This window comes from Hemicordylus capensis, chromosome 8, assembly GCF_027244095.1.
Source record: "Hemicordylus capensis ecotype Gifberg chromosome 8, rHemCap1.1.pri, whole genome shotgun sequence".
NCBI lineage: Eukaryota > Metazoa > Chordata > Lepidosauria > Squamata > Cordylidae > Hemicordylus > Hemicordylus capensis.
Window position 1 is genome coordinate 26659352 of NC_069664.1, and position 25140 is coordinate 26684491.

The window sequence follows — 25140 nt, forward strand, 5'->3', positions numbered from 1 at the left end:
CTGGAGAAAAAGAGGCACGTCAGTGGGCAGAGGTTTTTCGGCAGAGGAGGACACTGTGATGTCTCTGTGGTTAAAGGCGAAGAGCCCCACACAGCCCCAGAAGTTGAAGCCAGACCTCCAACCTTCTACTTACCTGAGTCTCAGTGACAGTGGCAGTTTTGGGGGCCAGAGGGTTGGTGAGGGTGATGGTGTAGAGGATAACTCTGCTCTGATTGCCAGTTTCTTCCTTCTTCCAGGGATGAAATACAACATCTGGGAAGAAGGGGGACAATGCCACTGGGTGAGAATTGTGTGCCCATGAGGAAGGCAATAACGCAATCCAGTTCCTATGGGAAAAAAATTCCTCCCATGACCACAGTGGAGGCCTCGGGCACCCATTGCCCTCACCTCCACCCTAACTGGCAGACCCAGCCAGAAGACACAGAAGGTTGATTGTTCAGCCCACCATGAAAAACTGCCCGATAGCTTTATTTGATTCATGCTCCCTTCCAATCTTATCAAAGTCGGCTACTATCATTCTCACTTTAAAAACAGGAAACTGAGGAATTATAATTTGTCCAAGGCCACACAAAGAGACGGAAGACTGAAGATCAAAGTCCAAGTTCTAACCACCTGGACCAACTGTGTTTCTCTAATGGGCCACAGAGTTGGGAAATTCTTCCAGTTCTAAATGCTGTCCTCAGCACAAAAGCACATTAAGGAGAATTTACAGCCTGTAATAATTTGTCCTTCCCAAATACCGAGACTCTCTCTCTTGAACTTTTCTATTAGGACTTCATAACCTCCATGCCCAGTTACTGGAGCTCCTCAGAGGAAGGTATGATATATAATCCAAGTAAGAAAATGCATGCCATGACAGCTCCACATCTGAACCTGGCTCATCATGGGGACAGGCTCATAAGCCTGTAAGTGAGATGAAGCCAGGTGTGGCATGAGACTACCTGTGCATCAGCAAGTAACAGACTCACCAGAGAACCGCCGTTGCTCCATAAAGTCCTTCAGGAACTGGGAGTCTGTAAAGAGCAAATCGTACAGCTTGTCCACACTAAAGTTGAAGACCTCATTCATATACTGCCGTCCATTTAGGTCCTCGTAAAAGGCCTGGACTTCCCCTGCAGAAAGAAGTAGAAAACAAACACAGCAGTCTTTCACCAGATGAATTTTGACGTCATAAAGTTTGGGCTCAGGTGATCAGTGGCCAAAGCCTACACATGGAAAATTACAGCAGTTTTGACTATCTACAACTCTTTGGAAAGTGAATCCAGGAGTGGAAGACCAACAGCACATTTGGATTCTGCTTACAGAGATTAATCCCTGGAGCAGTTATTTAGTCAACCAATCCACATTGCACGTAACTTCAGAAAGTGAACTGAGAATACAAGAACCCTTAAAAGAAGTCTTAGTGATAACCTGGCACATATGAAACACTAGCTTCAATCACCATCTCATATGCCTCTTAGCTAGTAAAAGGCCACATGTAAGTCATTCTTGACATCTATATATTAAAAAGCTTAGGTGACCCATGGCTAATCTCGGGTGGTATGTGACACATCACGCGAGAGTTCCGGTGAGAGAGAGAAGGCAGGGAGGAGGGCTCAGCAGAGAGGAAAGGGAGAGCCAAGTGGGGCCTTCCGTCACCCTTCCAAGCCTCGGGAGTGGGGAGGCTGAGGAGGAGGGGAAGGCCGAGTGAGGAGGGCCTTCTGTCACCCTACCAAGTATCTGGGGTGAGGAGGGCTAAGTGAGGGGGTGGGAAGGCCGAGGGCACTAGCACACAGATGCTCTGTGCAGGTTCAGCTAGTTGGTCATAATTCACTGGGAAAACATCACCCATACAAGCCTAATTGAAATAGAGAAATCATTCCTGGCAGAATGTGCCTAAAATTTGAAACCATTAACCTAACTGATGACTTCGATGCCAAGGTAATTGAGCTGGAAACCATCAGTGCAAGATATCACTGAATATCAAGGGGTAAAGATCCATAACCTTTGAGTCTGGGAGGTCTGCATTTACCCATTAACTATTGTAACATGTGAGATGGGAGGGACACTATAGAAGCAATCAACTGCAACATGGTGCCTGTGGATGGCAGCTGCACACCTTCATCATGGGTTTCCGAGGAATCACTGAGTTCAGTTGGAATATCCTCATTGTCATTGAAATCCAGGGACGGGGAATTCACAGGAGCAATTATCTCTATCTTGTCTCCGATGAGATTAGCGATCGTCAATTCCTTCTCTGCGAGGGTGTCTACAATCTCCTCTTCCTCAGGAACTACCCCTTCATACTGGAAGAGTGCCAAAAAGTTCATCACTTTACCACTAAGTCAAGGCAATGTCTCTGCTTGTCAACCAAAAATGCAACCCTTGCTAAGGTTTTCAGTGAGTGAACTCCCCACAGTTGCCTATGAAATGGGAAAGAGCTTTATGTGCTCCATAAAAGCTGGGATTATTCCCTTTCTATGTGTGGCTAAGTGAAATGTGAAACCTGTGAGTTTAAAGGTTTTTTCAAACATAAAAATATAAGGGCTAAAAACAAAACTGGAAGACTCGATCAAATTCTGGACACATTTCAACCATATTATTAAATAAATTATCACCTTGGATTAGATCAGAGATGAAAACTTCAAGGGCAGCAGTGGTCGTGAGGAAATACTCACCAGGACTGGAGCTTCATTACTTCCTGTGGGTGTCAATGTGCTACTATTGGTGACAGATTTCTTGGGGAGCTGAGGGCTTGCCTCCGGTTTGACCTCCATGCTGCTTTTTGAGGAGCTGTCATTCACCTCATTTTCTTCCACTGGGATCTCTTCGCAGTATCTAAAAGCACAAACATAACCTACGTGAGTTTGACCAACCATATCCACTCAAGAACTAAGCACTGGGTGATGAAGCTGTTGAAGTAAGAATATTCCACCCTATGAGGGAGCAGAAATTGTAGCAAAAGTATTTTGAGGCAGCTTCGGTGATAGAAATTGCTTTGTATTCTTGCCACTCATATCCATCCACTTCTCTACTAGAGTATTTTCCAGAAATGTTCTGGAAAGCTTTACAATATTAGCTGCAAATAAACCCCATGTTTGGCCAACCCGGAGATGACTTTAGCCGAGAGTATGTGCCCCAAACTCGTGTGGGGCAATCTGCCCTTAACATTCCACAGGTCAAGAGTATCATATGCTGAGTGTGCATATGATCAATCTGTTAGAACCTCTTCCAGTTTTGCCACAGAGACAACTGCGGAGGGTTATAGTAATTCTGCCAAAGTCATGGGACAAGATACTGTGACAAGGTAACAGCTGTGGTTGTGGGAAGAGTGTTTTGTCCAGTACTCAGTTATTACTGCTTGACCGGCCAATTGTGTAACATGGGATGGGCCACTGTGTGAAAGAAGGTGCTGGACTAGACAGGCCTTGGGCCTGATCCAGCAGGGCTATTCTTATGTTCATAACACATGAGTATGCCTCTAATTGGATCGCTTCTGGTGGAAGTTACCATTCTCAGTTTCAGCAACCCATGGTGCAGCCCATGTCATTCTGGCATCTCAGCTCCCCACTGTCACAAAAATCATCCGTGAGGAGGGCGATTAGGTCTCAGAGGCTTCTTTTATGCACTGGACCACCTGATCATCCCCATGGGCTGCATCTAGTCTACTGACAGCCACTGTACAATACTGTATGCAGCAAGTGTGCAAATTTACATGCCCAAGAAATGTGATCCTGTGCTGGACTGTAAAAGCCAGAAAAGCCGGTTTGGCCCAAATCGCTGGCCGGATCCTGCATTCCTGGCCCACTGGAGGAGCACCTGAGGCAGAATAGGCATTTGACCCTTGTTTACTAAAGCTCATTCATCACGTCTTCAAATTTCATTTTGGCAGCTTACCCCATTGTGTTGAAATCATCGTCAGGGGGCACGTAGTCTTCATCATCACTCGTCAGCCCTAGTTCGTTACCATAACATTGATGCACAAAGTGCCAGAGCTCCTTCGGACACAGGGGCTGGGAGAAGAGAAATGGGCATCTCCCATATGAGTCAGACGGCAAGAGAGAAGCTTAACCAATATAATTAAGGTTCCAAATCTTTGCAGTGCTTTACTACTGACAATTTAATAACTAAAAGGTATGTCTGCATCACACATTTGCCATGTGATTTGTAGCTAAATGCACTGTCAAATGGTACACAACGGTCACATGTGAAATCATGCAAGTGTCTTATTCTGCCATGGCTGCATATGTGTGGAAGTTATAGTGTGGCATTTGCAAAAGAATTCCCATGTTGATAAAGGCTAGAAGAAAGCCATTCTCTATAATATCACGATTTGAACTGGGGGCGGGGACAACACCCTGAAAGTCACTGGTGATATTCAGAGAAAATTGTAATCTGGAGCAGGCTGCAGCTTTTCGTAGCTATATTTATTTCCTCTGAGCCTTTAAACTGAGCACAAGGCTTTCATTATTGCCTGGACTCTGAAAAATTAATGTGAAAAGGTCAAATCTGCTGCGAGCCAGAAAGGAGGAAGACAGAAAAGAGAAAGGCGTTCTTGAAAGTCAAGCTGAAGAGCCGCTGGGATGCATTCAGGCAGACATGTGACCACCGCATCATCAAATATGGCGATCATGTTTGCAACCACTGGGGCCAACAACCCCAGACACATTAAATCTTCATCTTCAGCTCAAGCAAGAGCTGCTTATAGGGCAGGATGGCTAACTTCTCCTCAGGGAAAAGACAACAGGGATGGCACCACACCAAAACGGATGGGAGGAAGGAACAGATGGCACAATCATGATTTATTGCTCGAAAAAGTCCTGATGCATTCCAAGACAAAAACTTCTTCCTCAGGAAAAACTGGGCACAAATAAAGACAGAAAACTACTTTCAAACCAATAAGCGTACTTGTTTGAAAGTAGTTTTCTGCCTTTGCGTCCAGTTTTCCCTGAGGAAGAGCTTCCTACCTTGAAATGCAGTTGGGGCTTTTTCGAGCAATAGATTATGGTTGCACTATCCTCCCCTTCCCTAAATTCACAGGGCCAAACTGAAAAGAAGCCATGCCGCACATCTTCAATAGTCATGCTAGTATGACATGGCTGAATGTCTAAAGGACATTTATTTTATTCTTATTTTTTGTATACCGCCCTATAGAAAAAAACTCCCTGGGTGGTTCGCAGTATAAAACCATTAAAACATTAACATAATTAAGACAATTTAAAATACAATAAAAACTCTATCCCTGGCGGTTGCTAAATTTTGTTATAGATTGACCAAACTAAAAGAAGCTAGAGCACAGCAATCGGTTACTGTCAAAGATTCCTGATTTTATATATTTGATGACATTTTAGACTTTGTTTCCATTATTGTTTTCTCTTTTTACTGTGTATATTCTGTGTATATTGATGTTTGATCTAAGATCGTAAATAAACAATAACAATAACAATAAAAACTCTAAACCCGAAGCTTTAAAACTATAAACTAAAAGCCTGACTAAACAGGTTTGTCTTTACATGCTTCTTAAAAACATTCAGAGAAAGGAAAATTCTAATTTCATTAGGAAGTGCATTCCAGAGTCTGAGCTATGCTGCTCTCTTTTTAGAGAGCAGCATTGAGAGGAGAGCTGGTCTTGTGGTAGCAAGCATGACTTGTCCCCATAGCTAAGCAGGATCCACTCTGTTTGCATATGAATGGGAGACCTGATGTGTGAGCACTGTGAGATATTCCCTTGAGGGGACGGAGCCACTCTGGAAAGAGCAGAAGGTTCCAAATTCCCTCCCTGGTGGCTTCTCCAAGATAAGGCTGAGAGAGATTCCTGCCTGCAACCTTGAAGAAGCTGCTGCCAGTCTGTGAAGACAATACTGAGCTAGATAGACCAAATGGTCTGACTCAGGATATGGCAGTTTCCTATGTTTCCTAGAGAGGCTTTTAAATATTTTATCCATGGCTTATATCTGGTAGGTTACTTAGTTTTTAGCTATTTATTTATAACTTTTAATTTGAAACTTTTACAATTCGTAACTTTTAAATGTGGTTTTAGCCTGGTCTTTTAACTTTATAACTTTTATTAATTTTTATTATTCTGTATTGTATCTATTTCATTACATGCTGTAAGCCGCCCTGAGCAGTAATGTACTGGAAGGGTGGGGCACAAATATTTTAATTTTTTTTTTAAATCAGCTGGAGAGGCACAAGAAATCCCCTGGATTCACAGCTACTGCAAGCTTCACCATGGGCCAAAGAGAAACCTGGATAGGAGTCAACCGACACGCTGACATTAGATAGGATAATATTGGGCTAGCCATAGTTTAAACTTATTTCACAATGCAGTTACTATAATAAAAATGGGATAATCTGCAGATATGCCACCCAGAGCCACCCTGCAGATATGCCACCCTAATCTGCAGATATGCCAACCCAGGGAAGGGCAGAGTATATATGTAAAAAGCATTTTTTCCTCATTTACCTGCCCTGAGTCTTCAGTATAGGGCAGGCTGTAAGTCTAAATAAACAAACAGATTTATATCTCCACAAAGAGTGCCTTTGCATCTCCATACCTTTTCAAGGAGGGCATTCTGCCAGAGCCTGAACATCATCATATACGTCCTGTCTCGGGCGCCAAAGGAAGTGAAAAAGTGCTGTGAAGAGCAGAGATTATATTTATTATTACATTTCTATACCGCTCTGGGCAGTGCACAAGAAGTAAAAAACAAAAACATACACCACTGAAAAACAAATTTAAGAACAGTCCAAAGCCATTTAAAACCAATTAAAAATACTTAACAACTATTTAAAACCTTGGAAGGCCAGGCCAAACAAGTAGGTTTTTAGGGCTCTCTTGAACATCGAGCCCAAACTACAGATTATCTTCCAGGAGTGCATTCCACAGGCCAGGAGCAGCTACAGAGAAGACCCAGTTCCAAGTGGTAACTTGGGAAGAATAAGGTGGGTGCATAAGAGACATGTTGGCATAAGAGGCAGAGAAGTGGTACTGATGGGCTGGTAGCGAGGCTAGATTACCAAGCGAGAAGAGTATGTGTTGCTCATGCATCTTAGACTAAGGAAGCTGCTTGCATAAGGCACCATTCTAACATTATCCATCTGATACTCTTGGGTATATTTTTCCAAGGATAGGGTGGTCCAAGGAACAGAATGTTCATTCCAGAGCTAGTTCAAATGTTATTTTTGCCAGGCGTTGCATGTACAGTATTCAACTGCTGGTGTACAATATGCTACTTTTGACACCAACTGTCACCAACTCCATGTTCTGTGAACCACCCCTTGGCGATTATTATTCATTTACACAGGGTTATTAACGTCACAGTGCTTTATAGAGCTTCGTCAGCAAATGAGAAAGGTCCCTACTCTCAAAAAGGGTCCATCTGAATTTCAGTAGAGAAAGTGGGAACAGACAATGAGTGGTTGAGCAAATAAAGGTCTACAGTACAAGCAACCATCCTTTCAACTGGAAGTCGAGATTAAGGGGGCACAGGTTAAAGGTTTCACAGGAAGGTTGTGCTTGAAGGCATATAGTGTGTTTTTCCACAGTCAAAGGTTGTTTGAGAGCAAGTTCACTACTCAGCATATGTACATCACGTCCCATTTCTGCCTCCAGGAAACAGATTTTGCAGAATTTCCAGTTGCTCTGAAAAGCAACAAAACCCATTTGACTAGAAGCAAAGTGGTACAAAAGAAACAGGCCTGAGAAGCAAAGTCTCTCACAAGTCTCAATTTGCTTTGAAAGAAAAAAAAGGGCGTTGATCCATCTCTCACCCACACTAAACCGGCCTCCGGTTTGTACACTCTCTCCATATTGCTCACAAGCACCAAGAGCATCCTATGCCATCCTGATCAATTTTGGACCCAGTTCTATCCATCTGAATTCAACCTGAGAGTGAGGAAGGGCTGTAGCTCAATAGCAAAAGCTGCTGCCAGTCAGTGTAGACCAGGCCTGCACAACATAAGGCCCGGGGGCCGGATCTGGCCCATGGAGACTATTTTACTGGCCCCCAGGTGGGAATATCCTACAGCAACACAGGAACTGGAAACTGCCTTATAGTGCCATCGTATGCAAGTTTACTCAAAAATACATCCCACAGTGTGCCCACCAAGACGTATTTCCCAGTAAGCATGCCTAGGATTGCAGCCTGAAAGCAAGAGCGATTTAGGGAAAGGGAAAAAGGGCTTGGCATTTGTTTGGGGCTGGCATGCACTCCAGGGGCCCCACTGATTGAGCAGGGACAAGACCCATTTTCTGCTCACTATACTTGGTTAAAACTATGGGTCCCTTGACAGGGGGAATAGATCCAGAAGTAAATAATAATATTTTTAATGTAATAATGTGCTAACAATTTACCTCGGACCCTACAAACCAAGTTGTGGTTGGTTCCGGCCTACCAGGGCATTTGGGTTGTGCAGCCCTGGTGTAGACAATACTGAGCTAGATGGACCAAGGGTCTGAATCAGCACAAGGCAGCATTCTACGTTCCTAGTGGTTACCTCTATGGCATGGAACTGTCTATGCTCTTGCAGTGGGCTCAGAAATTGAGGATTCTGGCACACATACCTTTTCAGTGTCAGTGCAAACTTGGATAGCATTAGGAATGAGCCGTGCGGTTTTTTCCTTGGTCATGGAGCAGATGTCCTTCAAACGGACTGTCAACTATGGTCAAAGGCATGCCAAAAAATTCAAGGAGATAAAGAAAAGGGTTAGTAAACTGAGCGGAGCACTCCAGGGGGGTCCTGCTATGGGCCCTACACCAGGGAAGGCTGGTGGAGCAAGAAGAAAGCACTCACCAAAGTTTCCCAGCGGAAAATGTTGCTGTAGAAGCATATCCAGTTTTCAGAGAGGTAGAGTCGACCCTGCAGGAGAATGTCTCTTTGAAGTGCACAAGAGTAATCTGTTGAAAAGTAAAAGGAAATCATCTTCTTCATCATTATAAAAGTAACTAACAAATTCATTCCACTCATCTTTATCACTTGGTGGAGAAAATGGAGTTTTTCCAGTGATTTATTCAACTTGCTCCTTATAAAAATTGTACACGCCCTTGGTCTGCAGCAAAAGTCCAAACGGCAAAGCAAAGTGTGTGTGTCAGGGTGGGTGGGACACACCACACTCCCAACCCCCACAAAAAAGAGCAGAACAAATAAAAACAAAATGAATAAGACTCTCTCTCACACACCCTTCCTCCTTTTAATCTTTCTACTCATAATTAACATTTGCGATACAATTTTTTTTTTCTAGAGCCCAATAATGTTGGTGTATAGAAAACCTACCAATACACTCCTCCATTATTGTTCAGCAGGAGCTACCCAGAAAGCATCATGAAAAGAGCACGAAGGAAGAATTTTTAAAAGCTGAATATTGCTCCACTACCAATGGAGTGTTCTTCCCTATTCCTCTTTATTTGAGTTGATTCAACCCAGAATCTCACTCTACAGACACTGATATCTACCTGGACAGGCCAGGTGTTCAGGCAGGTAACATAGTTAGGATCAAGGTCAATGGTGTCCCAAAAAGGCTTTACTTGTAGAAGGGGATTATTTATTTATCAGAAACATTTAATATACCACCCACTCCAAAGACTCCAGGCAGTGCACAAAAACATGCGAACAAGGCAACAATAAAAATTACATTCTAAATTAAAAACTAAAGTAACTAACAAAAAAACAAATAAAGGGCAAAAGCCTGGCGAAAAAGAAAAGTCTTCAATAGAGATTTGAAGATCAGTAAGCAAGGGGCTAGATGAATCAGAACGGGAAGAGAGTTCCAAAGAAGTGGGGCAGCAACCAAAAAAGCCCTTTCGCAGGTCCTAGAGCCCCGAACTTCTCGGAAATCAGGGACCGACAAAAGGGCCATCTGAGATGATCTAACCAGATGGAATGATTAGGGAGAAGATCTTTCTCTCTTTCTTACACCGAGACTCATTCACATCACAGGATCAAACTTTCTGCATCCTGACTTGGGCAGGTCAGCATTTATGATGCTGGTGAACCTCTTGCTGTCTCAGATCTGGGGAGAATACTGGTCTTACCGACTATGAGGCGCTCTGTGTCGGGAAGCTGTTTGAAGAGTTTCCGGAAGTCTTCATTCCGCTGCTTGTAGGTTGGACTCAGCACCTGGGAAGAGTAGAGAGTTCATTACAGAGATGGTGAGGAAGTAAGGGCCACAGCAAGGGCTAGGAACACACTATAGGCAGGCAATTTTAACATGTGCATGGGCGGGCGGGGGGGAAAGCAAAAGATATTATCCCACTACAGTTGCTGCAGAAGGAAGAGGGGGATGCAGCTAGCTTAGTATGCATTGGTGGTGGCGGGGAGCAGCAGGAGAAAAGGATTCTGATTTGTCAAAAAAGCATAAGCAGAAGGACCATTCCTTTCCATCTAGATCACTGCACTCTGTGTTGCAACTGGGGACAGGGTACCATCTGTTTCAAAAATATTCCAAACATTTTAGCAAAAAGGACTCAAATTTTTGCAGGCATTCTGTTAAAATGTATTAATTTCACCATATTTATGTGGACCAAAACGTCTGGAGAGTTCAGAATATGTTTGGCAAGGTCCAAGATGGTAGAGGGGAAGGAAGGAAGGCCAGACAAAGAGAGAAACATGAGAGGGAAGACAAAGTGGATGAGGTAGTTCTGTCCTAGGCTCGCTGTGTCTAATATGACCCACCCATTCTCAAATTATCACCATGAGGGTTAGAGACTTGTGTTTGTAAAGAAACAAAATATACCATTTTCAAGAAGTCTATTTCTTATAAGACTCTAGGTTCAACATTGGACAGAGTTCATATGGAGAATGGATACAGGTATGGACACAAATCTAAGGTGGGGAGGGGAAAAGCCATGGCTCAGGACTCTGCAGTCTATGAAATTCTATGGATGTGATACAAGGGCTGCTCCCTTCTATATAACATACTAACTACACATTAGTAAAAGGACATTTTCATTTACTGTAGGCCCAGGAGCTGGCTTGGATAGAAACTCAAGCTGTAGAGCAAGGAGATGGTATGGAACAGAATTTCCAAATAAAACAGCACACACACTCTGGAGCCCCTGGTAACTGAGCTCTCAGTCTGGTCCTGTTCTAGAAGAATGAGCAACTGGCAAGCCAAGTATAGTAACACACTCTGAAAGGGATCTCTCAAGCCTGGTGCCAGTTTAGACAGGCAAAACTGGAGCTGCAGTCCAATAGGATAAGTACAGGTGAGGCCAAACAGTGATTCTCTAGCACATCACACCATTTTAATTGGGTTGCTCAGGCCAGCTCTGGTTCAGCCAGAAAGAAACATGAGATTGCGCATCGATTAATTTTTATCCGAGGCAAAACAGAAGAAGCCCTTAAAAGCTACAGGCTGGCACAGGTCTGAATGATTTCCTCAGCAATAGCTTGGGATTCTTTAAAACTGGGCGGCTATTGTGGGTTCAAAAGCAACCAGCAGTTGGCTTTGCATCCTGGCTGCCTACAGCATGTTTTATAATTATGGATGAAGGACAAAGATGATGCTCCTCTGCAACATCACTACACCCTAGAGATTTCCAAAAGGTAGGGAAGGTTTCAAGGTGGCAGACACACCACAACTACAGTCCCAAGAAGCAATGAGTCCTGGTCCTAGTTATAACTGGAACTGTTACTGGTGCACCTCTAGATTTGCTAAAGCAGGGTCAGAATCTCTAAGGCATGGAGAGGAGCTCTAGCTTCTCGTGCACTTTGTAGAAATGGGTTGCCAAAGTAGCCAGATCGTCGTCCTCCAGGCAAAGCTGCACAAAACTAAGGAGCAAATGCCCATGGTTCCTGTGGCTGACTGGATGCTGAACTACCCTCTTCAAGACTGATATAAAGAGAGAATGTCCCAGAAAGTAAAGTGAAGTGTGCCGTCAAGTCAGGGTCGACTCTTGGAGACCACAGAGCCCTGTGGTTGTCTTTGGTAGAATAGAGGAGGGGTTCACCATGGCCATCTCCCGCGCAGTGTAAGATGATGCCTTTCAGCACCTTCCTGTATCGCTGCTGCCCAGTATAGGTGTTTCCCATAGCCTGGGAAACATACCAGCAGGGATTCAAACCAGCAACCTCTGGCTTGCTAGTCGTCATTTTCCCACGGCACCATTAAGTGGCTTGTCCCAGAAAGTAGCTTGTGGATGTCTAAAGCATCTTTCCATTGTGCTGAAGGAGAGGCAAATGCCATTTCCTTGGCTCAAAGATGTCAGTGAAGCTAAAGGACACCAGCAACAATGGGATGTGTGGATGAGAGACAGACGAAGCAATGTACTTGGCACCACACAAGCATTGAGGTCTCAGCTCAGATAAAGACAGCCACATAGACAAAGCAGCTGTTCTCTGCTTCTTCTCTGAGCACTGTTTCTTTAAGGGACTACTCGAACCATCCCTCATTTTAAAATGTCAATGTTAATGACAGCCCTGCCCTTTATAACTCTTCTTATCTTTGATAGAAATACATGCTAGCCATGGCCAGGAGTTGGCACTTGGGAGTCGATTGCTGGAAGGGAGGATGGGAGAGTGGGACTTTTAACTCTTGCTAACATTCCACTGAATTTAGTTGCTACTTACCTAACTGAAGGTTAGATAAGCTGGATGGAGACATTCAGACCCAAATTCTAAAATGCTCATGAGGACCAAGAAAATTGGATCACCATCTTTCATTTGGTGGGGTAAGGAGCGCATAAAAGGGTAAGGGATGGTGTTATGAAACACTAACATTCTGTGCATTTGGAATTCCTTGGGTCAGGGAGTTTTTGCAAAATTCAAATTAAAAAAGAAAAGACATCTGTATGCCAATGAAACATAAGCAAGAGGTGTGAAGGTGGCACAAAAACATCTGTATGAGAGAGGCATGGCTTTGGTTGGAAGAAACTCACAGCTGGAATCTCTTCCCATCTTGGACTGCCGCAATCTTCAGGCAAGTTATGCAGCCGCTCCAGGTACCACAGTAGCGTCTTGTCCTCTAGAGCCAGGAGAAGACTCCAAACCACTCCACATTCTGACAAAGAATCCATGATGTCTCCGTAGCGTCACACCCCCTCCCCTCGCTTGCCACTCTACTTTTTCAGTCCCCAATGACACGTGCACTTAAAAAACAAAAATCTGTGTCTTTAGGGTCATCACCAAAATCATTTACAGTTGCAGATGCTCACTTAAAAATGGCACAACACTGTTTCTCCCTTTACATGTGACTTTGCAGATCCATGATGGAGGAAGTGGGGATAAAAATAATCACCCTCCCAAGATACTCTAGAAGAAATAAAGTCCATTCAGATTCAGAAGCAGTTGCTTGCTGTTGTAGGGTCTGGCCTTCCTATTTCACTGTGGCTCTGCAGAGACGGCCTTCAGCTGGAGAAATCCCAACAATGTTGATCGCTGCAGATCTAAATACAGCAGTGTTACACACAGGCAGGGCCTCCAAGTCTCTTGGCAGGTTTGCATTTCAACTCCTAGACATTTCCCAAAAATTCCAAGGCAGCAGTTATCAAGTCTCCAACCGTGCAAACAGCTAACAGAACTTCAGATGCGTAGTGCCGATAATCAGTCCTGAACGGATTTCTCAGACTCAGTCGACATCTCCAGAGTAGCAAGAACTCAACAATCTGGTTCCAGCCCCACACGGCACAGCAGCATTTGAACACTCTCCAACAGCTGTCCAGACCCTCCTCGTACCGTCTCTTCTCTGAAAGGCAGCGTTGCTCTTTGTTAATTTTTCTTGTGGAAGGAGTGGGTGGGGAAGAGATACCAAAATGACTTGCACATGCTTGAAGTTTCAGCCTCTGGGTTATTCTGTTGGCCAATGCCCTGAAGTAACCCAGCCTGAGCCCTCCCTCCCAGCAGATGTTTCCTGTAGTGAAAAGTTGCTGGACAGAGTTTGTGTTGAAGGGTGGGGAAAAGAGGACAGAGAGGCCAATCTGTGGAAGTGCAGAGATGATGAAATCACCCATGAGAGACCCAATATCCTATATTTGCCAGCGACCTGGAAACTGGAATTTCTTCAAGGATATATTCAAAACAGCATAGTTCATGTGTATAAGAAAAGTAGAGGTGCCTTCCTCTCTTAAATCACAAAACTTTGAAGATTTGCTGGATCTTTATACATATCGTTTCTGACCCTCCTTTGTTTAATTACCACATTATCCCCATCTTTATGAGCAGTTGGCAAATTGGACAAAATTTATCCACGAATCCACAAGAGACCATGGGTAATGTTCTGAAAACAGGAACGTTATCCCATGATCTGGGAATTATCATTAAAAAACAAAAACAAAAAGTGTTCCAGAACTGCAGAGGAAGAGATCCTAGCATATTTTAGGTAGGCAAAGCAGATGAGAATAAGTCCAGAAAACACCGGTTCCCTGGAATAATGTGGAATAAAATATCCCTTTCCTCTCTCTACAATCTCCCCAAAGAGGACGACAATTTATTTGGACAGGGTACCAACAAGTGCACTGACATGGGTGCTGAGCTGAACACAGAGGCACACAAACACAAAGCTGGGACTCAAATATTGGGAGGGGTGCGAGATGAATACCTGGAAGGAGGCAGGTAGATGGAGGGGTGGGAAAGCGACAGGTAGAGAGAGATCCCCAAAAGCATTGTTGGTGATGGGCCAGTGGCTGGTGAGAACTGAACAGCAGCTACAGAAGCCTGGAGGGTTCAAATGCAGCAGTCCTATCCTGCAGCTTACGACCCCCACTTTACTCTGGGATGCAACAGAACACGGATCAAAGAGGTTTCTGGATCAGGGAGGCTTTTCTGTACATGAACGTAGGGTGAGTATACAGCAGATGCAGGGATAGCTTCTCCTCCCACTGATCTGTAGAACTAGAAAAACCACATATGAACACAATTCTGAGCAGGTTGGAAGGGAAGGGCAACATTTATCTGTCGCAAAGAACACTATGCTGTCTGATATTTTTTAAAAAATTAAATGGCTCCCTGTCCCCAAAGGGCTCACAAGCTACGAAAGAAGCATAAGACGCACCAGCAACAGCCACTGGAGGGATGTTGTACTGGGGCTGGATAGGGCCGGTTGCTCTCCTCCTGCTCAATAAAGAGAATCACCACTTTAAAAAGGTGCCTCTTTGCTCAGTTAGTACTGCATCAATGCCCTTCCCATGCAGCCAGCATTAGACCTGGAGAACCTCACCACTATTTTCTAAAAACAGAAATTTAGTGCTGCGGATCTTAAACTGGGGTCCCTTGATGATGATCCTGAACTACAACATCAGGGGACACAAGTTTGAGAAACCCCGGCTTAGTGAGAGTTCCTCACCAGGGATTCCTCTACACCCAAGCAGCTCTGCAGCATGTTTAAAAGACACTTAGCCCCCATGTTCCAGTCCACACAAATGCACCAAAGAGGTCACCAGTGTTCAAAATCCTGCTTGCACACGAGCTGGCCCATGGGGCTGAGCACCTTTACAAATTTAAAAGGTGCTCAGCCCCAATGTTAGCCCCCCGGAGCATCTACACGGGCAAGTGCTTTTCCTGGGGCAGACTGACTTTTCCTGGGCCTCTGCTGTGTGATCTTTAGGGAGCGCCACACCTCTCTGCCGGAGGATAGCAAAAAGCCTCTTAGACATCAGGAAGAGGTGTCCTTCTATCTCTGCACACCCACCCACATTCTCTGGAGGAGGAAAAAGAATGGGGCGCACACACAGAGATGCGGAGGCGGGAGGCTAAACATTAACTCTACAGCAAACACTAGGAGCCAGGGCAGAGAGGCACGGGGAAGAGGGTGGGAGGCGGCCAGGTGGCTCTCCCAGCAAAAACGCCTCCTTGGCTCTGGTGGCTTCTTATTTTATTTTTTAAACTCTGACAGGACAGGAAATCCAAGCTAACCGGAAAAACAGGGAGGCCCTGAAATATGAGCAGGGGGAGGAGGGGGGGTCTGTACAGCCTAAACAACATTTTAGGCGAGATGAGGAAGAATGAGAGAGAGAGAGAGAGAGAGAGAGAGAGAGAGAGAGAAATGCTCCATTCTACTTCCAAGATTTTATTTGCAGAAAATCTTGCTTTTATTTTAAGTTCATATGACGTGCCAGTAGAGGACGGCCATACCAGCTCCAAAAGGACAGAGCAAGGAAAAACATTGGTTTTAGTGAACAAAATCAACTGAGCTGAGCATAAGTTTCACGTGCATTATTTCAATAATCTTACAAAAATCCTCAAAAGTTAGATTGCTATTATTATTCTCATTGTGCGTGGAATTAAGGCAGGACTGAGGGTGGGAGAACGGTCGTTTGCCTAAGGCCAACTAGTGAGCTTGTGTCTGAGGAGACATTTGACCCAAGGAATTGTTTTGCACTGAGGCGAGGCACTGATGAACCAGTTTTCGTCAGCTTTTTAACTGAAGAAAACAAAGAGAAGGTTAGAGGCCAGTTGTCTGGCCCAGACTAGGAAGCTCTTCTCACGATCAGCAAGGAGAGCTTCGGGCGGGTCTGGGGAGACCCCCAACACCACCGGGAGGCTTGTTTCCGCCACCCAGTCGGGGGTCTCCTCGCACTGTGGTGCCTCACGATCAAAGGAACGGGGTTAGCGGAGCGCTCGCTCCACTAGCCTGGTTGAAGGGGAGGGCTACTTTGGTGTGCTAGCCACCGTTGAACCACTGGGCTCGCCTCCCTTAGCCTGGTTTCCCTCCATCGTGCGAAAAGCCTCTATGTTTCAATGTAAAACTCTTACAATGTTAAAACAGAGATTATTTGACCCGTCTGCATTCTAAGACATCGGAAGCTGCCTCCTACTGAATCACTCTCCGTCTGTCTAGCTCAGCACAGTCTGCACGAACTGGCAGCTCTCCATGTTTCAGGCAGGAGTCCTTCACAGCTCTGCCTGGAAATGCTGGGGACTGAGGATCTGGAACCTTCTGAATGTAGAGCCGGTGCTCTACCACTGAGCGACAGGTCGCTCCCCTCGCTGCTCCATCTCTACATGATAAGTCGTCAACATGGACCCCCCCAAGACATATGGACCACCACAAGGCTCAGGCAGTGCAGATGGGCAAAGGGCTTTTCTCTGGCCTGTTTTGGGCTGCTGCTTCAAACGCCATCTCACTATGACAGAAACATGGGTGGAGAGGACAGAGCACCATGGCAAGAGCCAACAAGTCCAAACCTTGCCTCAGCAGCAACACCCACAAGATGGCCTTAGGCAAGCCACCGTGCTCTCAAGCCCCTGTCCGGAACACGGGGGTAAGCATCCTGACACCCAGACCTACTCTACAAGGCTGTTCTCAGGATTGCTGAGCTTGGAACACGCGAGCACTCGGCAAATGCTAAATATTCTTAGGCTGGTGACTGCCTCCCAGGACAGGCATTTATGGCTCTCTCCACGGCTGCTGGCCTTTCAGTCCCTTGGACAGAGAGATGATACCAGAAGCTGAGTGCTCAAATCTCTTTATTGCTCAGCAAAGCAGCCTCGCTTGTGCTTTACAGCCATGGCTGGGGATGTCCCCGGGCACGGCCTGGAGCATTTTTCTGGGAGAAGTGCAGAGGCTGGTATTCTGTTGGTGGTTAATCCTGGTGAAAGGAACTTTGTAGCCAGGAGCAGGGGCCACACTCTGGCCTCATAAAGGAGGAGGGAAGAGAGCTGATCTTGTGGTAGCAAGCATGACTTGTCCCCTTAAGCTAAGCAGGACCAGTCCTGGTTGCATACGAAAGGGAGACTAGAAGTATGAACGCGGTAAGAGATTTCCCTTAGGGGATGAAGCCGCTCTGGGAAGAGCATCTAGGCTCCAAGTTCCTTCCCTGGCATCTCCAAGATAGGGCTGAGAGAGATTCCTGCTTGCAATCTTGGAGAAGCCGCTGCCAGTCTGGGTAGACAATACTGAAGCGAGATGGACCTATGGTCTGACTTATTATATGGCAGCTTCCTATGTTCCTATGAGGGGGAGGACAGAAATACATTCTGCCGAAGTTTATATGGAGTGTGAGCCTCTCTCAATCTCCATGCACCCTGACCTTTTTATTTCTTCAAGAGAGCAAACCAACACACACACACACACACACACACACACGAGCATCCTCTTTTATCCTCTTGGCCAGTCTTTTATACTGGCCAAGGAAACCTGCTGCACGTATTGGGAGGCCAATATATGCAGGGTTTAGAAGTACCCATGGCCCAAATCCTGCTTATGGCTCATGAAGCCACATTTCAGCGCCAACTGGCATGAAGCGTAGCTTTCCCCTGGCCCTCCCTTGTCCAGCTACTACCCCATTTGATGCCCCCACCTGGACATCTTGGAGCTATACGCCTGCTCCGAGTTCTGCGTATTCCATCAAAGCAGGCAATGGCATCATCCATCATGGCATCTCGTGAACATCAGCACTGACCCACATGGGAAGTACCATGTGGACAAGTGAGGAGAGCCAGGGAGGTGGGAAGTTCCCTACTATGTGAGGCAAGTATCCCCCTTAACAATCACAGTTTGAACATGGAGTGTGATCAGTTCTGCATGCAAATCAAACACATCTCCAAAATGCACAGATCCTTGGCATCCTGCTGGTGAGTGAACACAGGAGATACTTCCTATCATCATGGAATAGAAAGGAAACAAAAGGGTGGGAAAGAACTATCTTTGCGCATTCGAAAGGCAATAGGTGACGCGGGAAGAGAAAAGGGTAGAGAGCATTAAAGAAGGGTGACAGGAGGCTGGGTAAGATGACAACATGCAGGAACAGGGCTGGTTTGTCTCCATTGCCTAGATGTTGCTCCTGGGGGCTAAGCCTGCTTCAAGAGTGCTTGCTCCCCTTTTGAAGTGTGTTAAGAGAGCGATGCACAACTGAACACAACCGCCCTTGTGGTGGCAAAGATGCACAGCCTTCAGAAAGCATGAAGCCTTTGGTAGTGTGGCATACTCATCTCCACTTTTACGGTTTTGTCAAGTATTTTGGTACATTCAGTACCAGCCAACACACAGCAGGGCAAACCTGCAAGAGGCAATATAGTCATCAACAGCAGGATTTGGAAACCCACACTGTTCGCGGAGATCCAGCCTTATTGCAGCATTGCTGTTTTGGCCTGGTGAAGAGGGCTAGAAAAACTAACAAACAAAAACCCCAGAAAACCACAAGTACACAGCCCGTGCTTACTCTCCGGATGTGTTGTCTTTCATGCTGAAAAGACATAGAGGAGAAACAAGAAAACAGGAATAAAATAAAGAGGACACAGCAAAAAGTTACACACACACATGCACAAATGAGTCACACACAAAAAACTCCCAGACCAGCACGGATGGCCATGCAGCAAGGCAGTCATGTAAACAGTCCTAGGACAAGAAAGACCATCTCCAGCTTTAGCCGTTGGGAAATACTCCACACATTGTGTTTCAACTCAAAAACTCCATTCTCCCTCTGTGTTTCTGGCATCTGTTCATAGGGACAGTTCCAACCTAATATTTCTTTCCAGTTTGGTGCTATTGGAATAGCTATGGATACATACATGTGGAAAACATCATGACCTAATTGGGAAAGATCTGTGAACATGCAGTCACAGAAGAGTATTAGATTCCTCATTATTGTTCCTTGTCATGGACTTGCCCCTGAACAATCTCAAGTGGATGACCAAGTCTGCCACACTGCTTTTCAGTTGCATGCCTCCAAAAAAAAGAAAGGGGGGAAAAGGTCACCTGAATGCATGCCTATGCAGACAAATATCATATCATATTGGAAGGGGGCCGCAGTCTATTTACAATCTCTTTGGCCTTGTCTGTTCCTGATGCTTCCCGTGCAATTGCTGTCTGCTGCTTATTGGCTATGTTTTTATTTGTTTCCAAAATGGCTTGAAGTTCTCCTCTCCACATTCATTTGCCCACCAAAGAGGCTACGTGGAGCAGGTAATTTCCTGTTGGTCATTCAGGGAAGGAGCATTACTCAGAACCAGTCATGAGAATGACTGCCGGGGAAAGCAGAAGCCTTGAAGAAGCCCATGTCAGCTGGTACTTGCTATGTGCCACAAGTTCTCATTGAGGGAGACAAGCTGCCAGCCTGCAGCAGAAGGCAAGCAACCTAGAGGCAACCACACTCTTTGCGGTGGGTGGGGAATGCCCCCTTCCCTCTTCCCATGCAAAAGCAACCTTGGAACTCCAGTGCCACTGGTCTTCTGTCAGCAAGGTGGGGTTCCGTGATTAGATAAGAACCGGGTTCCTCAGATGCTGAGCATTATCAAAGTTAAAATCTACACTGAGGCAGTAATTCCAAGGGTGAAGATCTCTTGGACTGAGAGAAGGAACATCCTGTGCATCTTCCCTGTCAGGCAAAGACAAGTGAGTAGGAAGTGTGAGCCTTGTTGAATGTGACTGTACTCCTCTCAAAAATCACTAGTCTGATCCTCTCTGGTTTCAGTCTTTTGTAGAAACTGCATCCTAAGGGATTACCCCCTCACACTTTTCCCCCCCTATAACCAAGAAAGGCTACCCATTTATATCTTTGAGGACATTTTTCAGGATTCAACAAACAATATTATCCCAACAGATGCATCTGCACTCGTGGCCTTGGGGCACAGTATTCTTGCCAATATGATGACATGTGTATCCATGGAGCATCAACAAATGCTCAGAGTCCAGTAGCTTCCTTTGGTACAGCTTCAGGCAGTCCCCACGCCAGAGAGTCGAAACCGCTGTTCTGGCCTAGAGACTACATTGGCACTATTGCTCTTGCAGAGGACCTCAAGCATTTTTGCATCATTCTCCCTCTTTTGCCAACACTGCTAGTTTCTGACGGAGGGGGGAAGGAGGGAGATAAACATTGTTTTTCAGAAAGAAACAATATTGAATATGAGTATCAGAAATCCTGTCGATTTTGTGTGTAAAGTACCATTTGGTGATACTGGAAAAGAAGGACGGACTTTAAAAGTGGAGGGGAGCTGGCATTCTTCTTTAGTACAGGATATTAGGAGAGCTACATTTTAGCTCTTATTTCTCAGGAAGAAAGGAGGAGGATGTGGCAAGCGTAATTAGCTGAACAGACCTACACACAAAGCTCTCCAGCATCCCACCTCTCTGCACCTAAGAAGACAGACAGGCACCCTGGGACGGGGCTAGAGAACATGCAAAGACAAGAAGCCTTAATCGGGAGAATTTCTTTAACGTGGGATTGGTCTGCCTCCTAGGAAAGCAACTGGGGAAACACACCCGGCAAAAAGGAACTACAAAAAGGAAAAGGAGTGTTGGCCAGTTGAGTGCCTGAAAGCCCCACACTTGTCAGGCCAGCAATGGTTCTTTTTGAAGACAAGACAAAAGGTTACCAAGAGGCCAGTATCTTTAGTCCTGCCTATCTAAATGGAATACTTTGGGGCACATTCATGCATAGTTTACAAGAGGGAGGATGAAATGGAGAAGTCCTTCTTATACCTACAAAGGCTACCAAATACAGAGTGGGATATGAAGTCAGTTCCATTGCACAAAGCAAATGCGGCCCCTTGCACAAGAAAGGAAGACAGACCAGGTAGAAATGAAAGGGGGCATCTGCAGAAAAGAGAGGGGTTTCTCCCAGCCTAAAAGATACCACTCCACATTCTGCCCTTCTGGATATGCTGGCTATATAAAATCCACTCTTTTCTAGGATGCAGTTGAAGTCACAATGCAGGAGTTTCAGGGCTCTGCCGTTTATGTTCAGAAGGAAATCTATGGCTTAAAAGGACAGATCTTGGAGTCCGCCTGTCTGCTAAGAAAAACCTACTCTAACAAGTCAATACTCTAGCTGGCTCCGAGACATACCCTGCCCCATTTCTGCAAGTCAGAATGTAGACACCCAACAAAACTACAAGGTCTCAGTTCATCCAGTTCACCTCTCCCTTCATGCATCAAGAGAAAAAGGAAACTGAAATACTTACATTGTACCAACTCTGGCTTTTCTGTAAGGACAGGAAAAAAAATCATCAGTTAGTACAGGGCATTAGTGAAACAAAGGGGGTACAAGGAAAAATAATTCACAAGCGTTAGGCCAAAGTTTGGTAATTACCACTAAGATCAGAGGGTGACGAGAGAGACAAAAATGAATTAGAAGAGTTCTAGAAGAGGATTTTAGGCATTTATCTCAAAATGGCCAAACGGGAAGACGCATGGATGACAGCCAGCTATCTGGTTGCAGTACATCCCAACCACCGATAAAGAGGAATAGAGCAACCTCATACACACTTGGGTGTGACATACGAGAAAATCAAGCCTAGTGGAATAAGCCAGGCATTTCAGAGCTAGAAAGCCTGTTGGAACCTGGATGTCCAAACAGACTTGCTGTGCAAACCAGGGCATTTTTCCTTGTTAACTTCTCATGCACACAAAGTATATTTCTCTTGGATATTTCTCTTAAGAGGTTCCTTACAATGTAAACTTCTGCACCAAACCTGATCCTACCATCTCCCACACATATTCAGAGCTCATATCTGTGTAAGCAGATTCAAGCTGTGGAAGGCAGGGCAGGGTGGGAGGAGGCACAAAGTTTTCAAGGAGTTGCACAGAACATGTTCATCTTAAAATGCAACAGGTGACTCTACCTACTGCACCAGGCTGCCCCTCAACAAAGAAAGAGCACGCACACACACACACCCCTACCTACCTTCAGAGAAAGGCTGGACTTCTGCTAGCATTACAGACAAACTCTGAGCACCTAATGTTCCCCCTCTATTTTGATCTGGATAATGTAGTTTCCTAACTGTTCAGCTCTGCAAACAAATATGGCCACTGGCCGGATCTGTGGGTTCCTGGGGCACTGGCAAGAAATAAACCCACATGGGTCCCAACTTGCATAGTAAGCTGCTTGTGTGAAACTGCTCCTACGTGGTTTAGGTGATCTTCAGGTGCACCAGAGCGAGGTCCGCACCAGAGTTCCCTCTAACAGGGATTCCCAGATGTTGTTGACTACAACTCCTCGAATCCCCAGATGCAGTGGCTTTTGCTTGGGGATTCTGGGAGTTATAGTCAACTACATCTGGGAACCCCTGTTAGAGGGAGCACTGATCTGCACACTAGAATAAAATAGCCGAGGTCAAGGCTACACTATCTTCAGTTTGCACAAGGATACACAGTGATTGAAGCGGGTGTCTTATTGGTCCATCTCAAGAAGAATATTGAAGAGCGGAGAGTGGCAGCGAAAAGGGCAACTTTGGGAACCTTCTGAGGAGAAAAGTCCACAACTGTTTTTAGGTCCATAGAGTGGCAGCATCAGCGGAATGCGTGAGTAAAGCCAAGTAAATAATAAAGTAATAGTAAATGACTAAACAGTAAAGCCAAAAGAACTTAAGCAGGTGTGGACAGAGTTCCTGGGAATGTTCTTCAACACAGAGAGGCCTAGAGAACCTATCTTGCTGCTCTACCTGCCCATCAGGTATGTGGTTTTCTAATGTGATTCCAGTCTCTTGCCTTACATAAGAAGCAGGGCGTCCCCCCAACCCCGCTTTCAAAGGAGGGTGAAATGGTGACAGGCTAAAGGAAGAAGTTTGGAGCCAGCAGGTAGGAGTAAAAGAAAACCAAACGAGAGAGAGAGAGATTGAGAGGTGAGAGAAGTTCTTACTTTGATCAGGTTTAATCTGTCATACTGGGAAAACAAAATAACGAAACGTTAGAACAAAAAAAAAAAAGAAGAATGCAACATATATACAGGGAATAAGGTGGGGGATTGTTGCACAAGAGGGACAAAGTTGGAGGAGAGACTGCAGACAGGAAGGGCACGAAGCTGGTCTGGCACTGGGGGAAATGCTAACTATGCCACTGCACACAGTTCTGCATCTCTCAATGGCATCCTCTCGGCCTTTGCTAATGTTGATGAAAGATCCGCTCCAATTGGCTAGGACTGTAGTGTATGATCTGAAGGTATGTCACGTGCTCAGTGACACAGGGATATCCTATCCACTAACTTGCTTCAGCTCTTAAGGGGGCATATGAGAGAGTGCAACAAAGCGAAGACTGCCCTCCCCAGTACGCGTAGGGTGGGGTGGAGGCAGGATGCTGAGTTCCCCACTCAGTGTGACAAACAAGGGTTGTTTACACATCTTTATTCTCAAACTCAGCAAAGTACTTCACATCTGCATTGTCTGATGGAAGTACTTTACTATGGAAGAGAGATTCTCGCGATCAGTGAGACCCGCTTTTGTCGATACCGCAGGGAGAGAGGGCTAAGCCCGCTCTCCCTGCAGATGATCGCGGCAGGAGCCCTGGGCAGCCAGATTGGCCGCCCACACGATTGCAGGCTCCGTGACGGAGCCGGTGGGGGCTGGGGGGAGCGGGGGCTGATTGGTCCCCGCAAGCTCCAGCATGCCCTGAGCGAGTGCGCAGGGCATGCTGGCGAGACCCCTGGAGCCAGGAGGCGGATTTTCGCTTCCACTCTGGGGGTCTCCTTATGAGTAGCCACGGCATGGAGCTGCGCTGCGGCTACTCACAATCAGAAAGCCTGGGTTTGCTCACTCTGCAAACCTGGGCTTTAGGGAGGGCTACTTGAGTGGGTTACCTGCTTGTAAGCCACTGGGCCCGCCTGCCTGATTTTTGTTGATCATGAGAATAGCCCCAGGGTGTGCTAAACATGCTGGTAGACTATGTGGACAGGCACTGCCAAATCCAGGGTAATGCCCCTGACTTAACCTCTGAAATATTCTCAAGTATTGCAAATGTTTAGCCACAACATGCCTTGTTCTTAGTCCTGGTTCACCTGCTTAGTGTGGACACTTGAGCTCTCTTTGGTCTTGCCCTCGTAGCTCACTCAAACTGGAAGAGAACTCCACCATGGTTAAGCTAGAATGCTTCCCTTTAGACTGGGGTAGGCAACCTTGGGCACTCCCATCAGGGTTCCAAGCCCAGTTGTCCTGGAAGTCACTGCGATGAGGGCCAGCTTTGGGCCCAACAGGTATCTTCGAGTTGGGAAGCCTGTGTTCAAATTCTAGCAACTTAGCTATGTTGCCGTTTCTCGGTCCTGGCTTCAAAACACGAAAACAGCAGCCCTCTCTGGGGCAATTGTAGAGATTAATAGTCTGTTGCAGAGTCTTTTGACAGCACACCACAGGCAAAGTGCACCTACAGAGGATCTTGCTGTGGGTTAAGTAAGGTAAAGCAGCCCTTATTAAATTAACTAAGACTAATTGACTCAATTACAAACCTTGCACAGCTGCACAAAAATCATGGCAATGCTTCTGAGGAGAGCTGGTCTGGTGGTAGCAAGCATGACTTGT

At 45.7% G+C, this 25140-nt stretch overlaps 1 protein-coding gene across 11 annotated transcripts in view; it reads right to left on the minus strand.

The window, feature by feature from the left end:
* Window positions 1–25140, minus strand: part of GRAMD1B (GRAM domain containing 1B) — a 245211-nt gene that overhangs the window by 15073 nt on the left and 204998 nt on the right. For 9 of the 11 annotated variants that reach the window (XM_053269623.1, XM_053269621.1, XM_053269629.1 and 6 more), the window contains 11 exons: window positions 21817–21837; window positions 19077–19100; window positions 10014–10098; window positions 8776–8879; window positions 8546–8641; window positions 6537–6617; window positions 3877–3992; window positions 2658–2817; window positions 2099–2285; window positions 969–1112; window positions 134–252 (listed from right to left, as the gene is read on the minus strand). In XM_053269623.1, the coding sequence (XP_053125598.1) occupies window positions 134–252; window positions 969–1112; window positions 2099–2285; window positions 2658–2817; window positions 3877–3992; window positions 6537–6617; window positions 8546–8641; window positions 8776–8879; window positions 10014–10098; window positions 19077–19100; window positions 21817–21837 (1137 nt within the window). The remainder of the gene's footprint in view (window positions 1–133; window positions 253–968; window positions 1113–2098; window positions 2286–2657; window positions 2818–3876; window positions 3993–6536; window positions 6618–8545; window positions 8642–8775; window positions 8880–10013; window positions 10099–19076; window positions 19101–21816; window positions 21838–25140) is intronic. The other 2 variants (XM_053269625.1, XM_053269626.1) reach the window with 2 other exon arrangements.